A 6,307-nucleotide genomic window follows, 5' to 3' on the forward strand; every position below is an offset into this window, starting at 1 on the left:
TCTCTGGGGCGTGTGTTTTACTACCCAGGGTAGCCTCACTGGGCGGGGTGGTTTCTAGGTAAAACCTCAAGTGGACGCTTTTGTCAACCGGTTGACTCTGTAAGTCAAACTAGTCGCACCTTTGAATTCTCCCTCATCCTGTTTATGAGCTATGGCATTATGGCTATGATTATGGCACATGATGTATAGATTAATGATATTCAGCATGTTTAATGGGATCACATCAAACAGAATGAGAGGACTGAAAATGTAAAATGGCCAATCCTCGGATCAAGAAATTAAATGTAATGGATTGCAACATAACATGCTGTGAAGTAATACATGTTACAAAACTGTGTATTGTACAATAAGTTAGTGACTGCCATCACATCCTCTATCCTGGCTGTAAGAAAGCCATGTAGTGTACCTAATCTGTAAATGGTCTCATTTGTGGCAAGAGCCCTTCACTGCTTTCTTCACTAATCTTTCTATCAGGAATGAGGCACATATTAACGTCATATATCCATACAGTTATCTTTAAAACAAAAAATTAGCCAGATTAAGAAGGAAAGTAAGACAAAGCCTGTACTTGTTCAGATTCTCAAGTACGGTAAAAGTGAATGTTCACTTTTGTCTTCAACCACTAGGTGGAAGGAAGCATCTATATAAAGGGCACTAGTTTCAGCAAACTCTTGCTCATTCAGGTATGTGAGGCAAAGATGGATTGACATAACGATCTGTGGTGTATGCTGAAATCGCACACATGACGGTGTCATTTGTTATTTTGTGTATTTGCATTGCTGTAAGCAAGCACAGTACAGGAGATACTTTCATAAATGCTTATCTTTATTACAAGAGAACATGAACATATATGTACAGGAGACAACAACATACAAATGTTTCGACGGAAGGAGGTTGGTTGTGTGTTTAGAAGCATTTCCTGTGGACAATGGAGGGTCCGGCCTCATCGTACTCCTGCTTGCTGATCCACATCTGCTGGAAGGTGGACAGGGAAGCCAGGATGGAGCCACCGATCCAGACAGAGTACTTCCTCTCAGGTGGAGCGATGATCTAAGCAAGGAATAAACACCATTTAAGTTTTAACGAGTGTTACATTATTTAATGGATGAACTTGATGAAAACCTTTGCCGTTCTCTCACCTTAATCTTCATGGTGCTTGGGGCCAGAGCTGTAATCTCCTTCTGCATACGGTCAGCGATACCAGGGTACATGGTGGTACCACCAGACAGCACATTGTTGGCGTACAGGTCCTTACGAATGTCAATGTCGCATTTCATGATGCTGTTGTAGGCGGTCTCATGGATACCAGCAGACTCCATGCCTAGTAGAGGACCAGCAAAAAAAGATGAGTTTTGTCTGAGACAAAGTAGACCTACTGCAATTCTTAGATTTATCCAAAAACAAACAAACAAATAAAACCAATTACTCACCAATGAAAGAAGGCTGGAAAAGGGTCTCTGGGCAACGGAAACGCTCGTTACCAATGGTGATGACCTGACCATCGGGCAGCTCATAGCTCTTTTCCAGGGAGGAGGAGGAGGCAGCGGTGGCCATCTCATTCTCAAAGTCAAGAGCCACGTAACACAGCTTCTCCTTGATGTCACGCACAATCTCACGCTCAGCTATGGAGCAGAAAGTTCACGTATTGAGAAACAACACTTGTGCACCTCTCATTAAACCAATGAACCATGATGACATAAACCTACCAGTTGTGACGAAGGAGTAGCCACGCTCAGTCAGGATCTTCATCAGGTAGTCAGTCAGGTCACGACCGGCCAGATCCAGACGCATGATAGCGTGTGGGAGAGCGTAACCCTCATAGATGGGGACATTGTGAGTCACACCATCACCAGAGTCCAGCACGATACCTTTAGCAAGCAGAAAAGGACCACAGTGGGTAAGCTATGCATGCCTGCAAAGGTCTGCCCTCTTCAAATATGTCTCACATCATAAACCATACAAATGCTGCTGACATCACAGGGACACACCCTGCAGAAGAGGGATTAACACCTCCCCCTGACAATGAGACAGGAATCTATCCAGATGATAGACACCCTCCGAATGTAAATGTTCAGCAGTTTACTCTTATTTTAGCTCATTGCCTAACTGACCACAGACTAAATTGCGTGAAAAAGCTGCAGTATACTGACCAGTGGTACGACCAGAGGCGTACAGGGACAGGACAGCCTGGATGGCCACATACATGGCGGGAACGTTGAAGGTCTCAAACATGATCTGGAAGAAAAAGCAAGCACAATATAAAAGTTTGTCTCAACCTGAGAACAAATATGTAAGAGCAGAGTGGAAAGTAGTGACTGTAAAGTACCTGGGTCATCTTCTCCCTGTTGGCTTTGGGGTTCAGGGGGGCCTCAGTGAGCAGGGTGGGGTGCTCCTCAGGGGCCACACGCAGCTCATTGTAAAAGGTGTGGTGCCAGATCTGACGGATGAGAAAGAACAGCTGATGTCAGGACTGAAACAACTCAACTGAATAAACAACAACAACAACAACCAGGTCCTCTAAAAATAAACAGCTTTTAAGATGCCAGGCTGTGAATTCTCGAGGATGTGGAACATCAGCTGCCATGAATGGTGTTAATGAGTCTCACTGTCAACACACACCTTCTCCATATCATCCCAGTTGGTGATGATGCCGTGCTCAATGGGGTACTTCAGGGTCAGGATACCCCTCTTGCTCTGGGCCTCATCACCTACGTAGCTGTCCTTCTGACCCATACCCACCATCACACCCTGAGGGAAGAAGCACAAGAGAAATATAAGACATCGGAAAATGATACTTTTGTACATACTTGAGTAAACATTTTTTCTCAGTTTTCTTTTAGCTTACCTGGTGGCGGGGCCTTCCAACAATGGAAGGGAAGACAGCACGGGGAGCGTCATCTCCGGCAAATCCAGCCTTGACCAAGCCAGAGCCGTTGTCGCACACAAGGGCGGTAGTCTCATCGTCGTCACACATGATTAGGCTTTATCTGGGGTGGTCTAAAGTTTGAGGGGTGGGGTAGAAACACAAAGAGATTTAGGCTGGGTGTTAGGAACAGCTGTCTAAACTGCCCATCATAGAATACATAGCATGAAGGCCTGGTATAATTGAACAATCACAGACACTTTATCGCTGGAGTGGCTAATGATGTGATGAAGTGACTAGACCAAAGACTCATATGATTAATATATTAGCTGTGATCCAGACCACATTTAAAGACCTGCCAACACTCTCTTATAACTGCTCTATCACTTTGCAAACACTAATACAACCCACCTCAATGGGTGCTATTTATAGAGAGCTAATTAGACATGCATTTGGATGCTATTTTGGTCCCAGCGTTGTTGTACAACTACTGATACCATATCACCACAGCCGTGATTGTTCCTGGGCCATCTCAGAGCTGCTGAGGTAGCACCAAAAAGGGGCATAACAGAAAGACCTGTGATCTATTTTAAGCTCAGCACACGGTGCTTAACAGGGTGAAAAAAGTGACACATGGATCTCCTGCTATTTCAGGTCTGAGAGAGCTTGTCTGAGAGCCAGGCCAGCACCGATCTGTCCTCACACTGTGACACTTTTGTTTTACTACATGGCTCCATGCCCCAGCTGCCTATTACATTCATTCATTGGAGCATGGGTGGATTTGGCTACCTTCTCCCTAGCTTTTGTGCACTGATCCAAGTACTACTCCAATATGATATGGTTGAGCCACTATATTTGTTAGTTCTCTGTGCTTTTCCACAGATGCTTTCCATAGCATGGAGTTTCTTTATAGCAGAAAATCTAATTATATAATTATGTTTAATTTCAACATCCCATTGCAGTCAACTTAGCATAACCAGTAACTCCAGTTCTAACTGATGTCAGCACATTCAGTTAGTTATTATAACATGAAAACCATTATGTAGCTGAAGTTACATAATCCATTCATTAATTTATATCCCACAAATTGACTTCATGAAACTAATCATACAAATGACACAGATATCTACAGCGGACCGGAGAAAAAAGTTGTGAAATGTACTCACCAAGGTGCACTGGTAGGCAGATGCTTCCACTGGGACAAAGGCTGAGGGTGAGAAGAGCCCCTTAAATAAGACCCAGACTGGGTCTAGGGACCAGGGGCGGGGCCGGGGGTTCACACAAGTCCAAATAAGAGCTGCCAGCAAAAAATCAACAAGCCACTGAACATGTTTTACATACATGGATGGGACTTCTCTGCAATGTAGTCACTTGAATGACACAGTTTAAATGAATGTCAGTAGAGAATAAAACGTTTTGAAGTTAATGTAAAAGTTTATGGAATATTATTGGATTTATTGTATTATTGAATACAAAAGAGCAACATTAACATTAATGCAATTTCATTTCTGAAAGGAACATAAAGAGTAATCTCCATTATGAAAGTTTATCTCATGAACGTAATGAAATATGTAACTCCATGTCCTAAAGCAATGCATACTTGCTGTGTGTTGCAGTATAATTTCTTTATAGCCCTGCAATCATACATCTAAATTAAGACACTGTGAATGTCTTGCAATTAGAGTTTCAAAATACTGTATTTTCTGTTACTCTGATGCATAATGTGCCACTCTGCACAAATGTCACATCTCTAAAGAGGTTTTACTATACTCAGAAGGCCAACTATGATGACACAGTCAGGACAGCATCACTGGTGTCTTGTTAAGGAAATGAAAACATTGCACATGTCTGTGAACCATGGTGCTGGTATGTGCACTGAGCTTCCTCAACTTGAGGAACAGCTGATGGCAACGCCAGCCGGGCTCTGTGTGGGATCTGGCTGTCTGAGTGGCCTGTGGTGTCAGTGCTTCAAGCTGATTGGCCCAGCTGTCTCCTTATAGGGTTACGGTGAGCAGCAGAGTCATTAATGAGCAGCCACTGACGTTCCCGAGCTGTGAGTTTGCAAAGTGAAGGTCCATATTTGTGCCTCCCACTTTTCCATATATTTGCCTTCATGTACAGTGTACCTTATGAGGTAATACTCCTCTATCTTTGCAGGAATGATACACACATTTGACAGATTATCTGTTGATACATCATTCCCAAAGAAAATATCATATATGGTCAGATCTCAGGGAATACCATTCATGTATTAGTATTGATAAAATAAATGTATTGATTTAGGTCTTCAGGTGAGGAAGAATGATCTAGAAGAGCAGTATATATTACGTGAGGTTGCAGTGTATCAAAGCTGGAGGTATGTGAGAGCATTCTTCTGCTCCAGGCTGCCCCACTGAGCCTTCTATATATAGTGTTCATCTCTATCTCCACAGATAGGAGCTGGATGCAGCTAAAGCATCTCATAGTTATTTGTATGCCAAAGAACACTCTTATAGATTTGATTACTATTGTTTTGATACATAAATAATGGAGATGTGATTCATGATCAGACTTTTCTACCAAGCAAGAGTGGGAGACTCCTACATTATGAAGATTTGTAAAAATAAATTAAAAAAGTAATATATATAGAGAGTGTTTTGCGCTTCATACAATATTATAGTGAAACTCCATTAAGGTCATAGCATACTAAATCACTGCTGAGGAGATTGTAAGGGTTTTTGGAGCATATTTATATCTTTTTCCATATCTACTTAGGAAGTATGTTTAATATTACATCATGTCTTAGGTTTGTTATCCACTTTTTATTCAAGTGTACTTCATTTACTCAAGTACTGTACAGAAGTACAAATTTGAGGAAGTTGCTTGAGTACTCATGTTCAATTGCCACTCTTGCTGGTGAATGACAAAGTTACTTTCCTTGTATTTTTAAGGTTGCATCTCATTTGTCCCAGGACATGCCCAAAACATTTGTTAGAAGGGCTATGTTGGACAATTGATAACGTCATTTGGACTACTTAATTTCTCCTGTACACGACGAATGGTTTGCACTACCTGGTAGCTACACAATAATGAAAGGAAAAGAAAAAGCTGCAAACAAATTGCTGAAAATAAAAAAAAACACAAGTCTAAATAAAAGGAAAATAAATTTGACAAATATGAGGAAAAACAAGTCAAATGGATTTCTGTCTTTCTCCGTCTCAGCTGCCACTTACTTCACCAGCAAACATTATACTGTAATGTGTACCATATGGGTCTACAGTGTAAGTTCTGTTTAAATTCCTCCCACTCCATCTCCCAAACACCAAACTGTTGCATAGTGGGCTACAGTAATTGTTACACCCGTGTTCCATAACTTCACATCCCTACCTGTACCCATCAGTAGGTACAAGGTCTGGTCCCTGTTACTACAAAAAAACAGTCAATTTTCGTTCTCTTTCATCAGAC

At 41.9% G+C, this 6,307-nt stretch overlaps 1 protein-coding gene across 1 annotated transcript; it reads right to left on the bottom strand.

Moving 5' to 3' along the window:
• Positions 1-804: 804 nt before the first annotated feature.
• On the bottom strand, positions 805-4,158 carry LOC120549620 (actin, alpha cardiac muscle). Its single transcript, XM_039786651.1, has 9 exons — positions 4,030-4,158; positions 2,846-2,997; positions 2,620-2,748; positions 2,327-2,437; positions 2,151-2,235; positions 1,707-1,868; positions 1,431-1,622; positions 1,140-1,321; positions 805-1,050 (listed from the first exon to the last, which is right to left on the bottom strand). Exons 2-9 carry the CDS (start codon positions 2,972-2,974, stop codon positions 907-909), a joined length of 1,134 nt encoding a protein of 377 aa, XP_039642585.1. The 5' UTR covers positions 2,975-2,997; positions 4,030-4,158; the 3' UTR covers positions 805-906.
• Positions 4,159-6,307: the final 2,149 nt, after the last annotated feature.

The sequence above is a fragment of the Perca fluviatilis genome, chromosome 20 (assembly GCF_010015445.1).
Source record: "Perca fluviatilis chromosome 20, GENO_Pfluv_1.0, whole genome shotgun sequence".
In the NCBI taxonomy this organism is placed as follows: Eukaryota; Metazoa; Chordata; class Actinopteri; order Perciformes; family Percidae; genus Perca; species Perca fluviatilis.

Bases quoted from the DNA above. Each gene is read 5' to 3' on its own strand.
- LOC120549620 (XM_039786651.1), bottom strand. From the start codon at position 2,974: ATGTGTGACGACGATGAGACTACCGCCCTTGTGTGCGACAACGGCTCT. The intron at 1,869-2,150 runs GTCAGTATACTG...TGCTTGCTAAAG, and splicing joins CGCCTCTGGTCGTACCACTG to GTATCGTGCTGGACTCTGGT. The intron at 1,322-1,430 runs GTGAGTAATTGG...GTCCTCTACTAG, and splicing joins TTTCCAGCCTTCTTTCATTG to GCATGGAGTCTGCTGGTATC.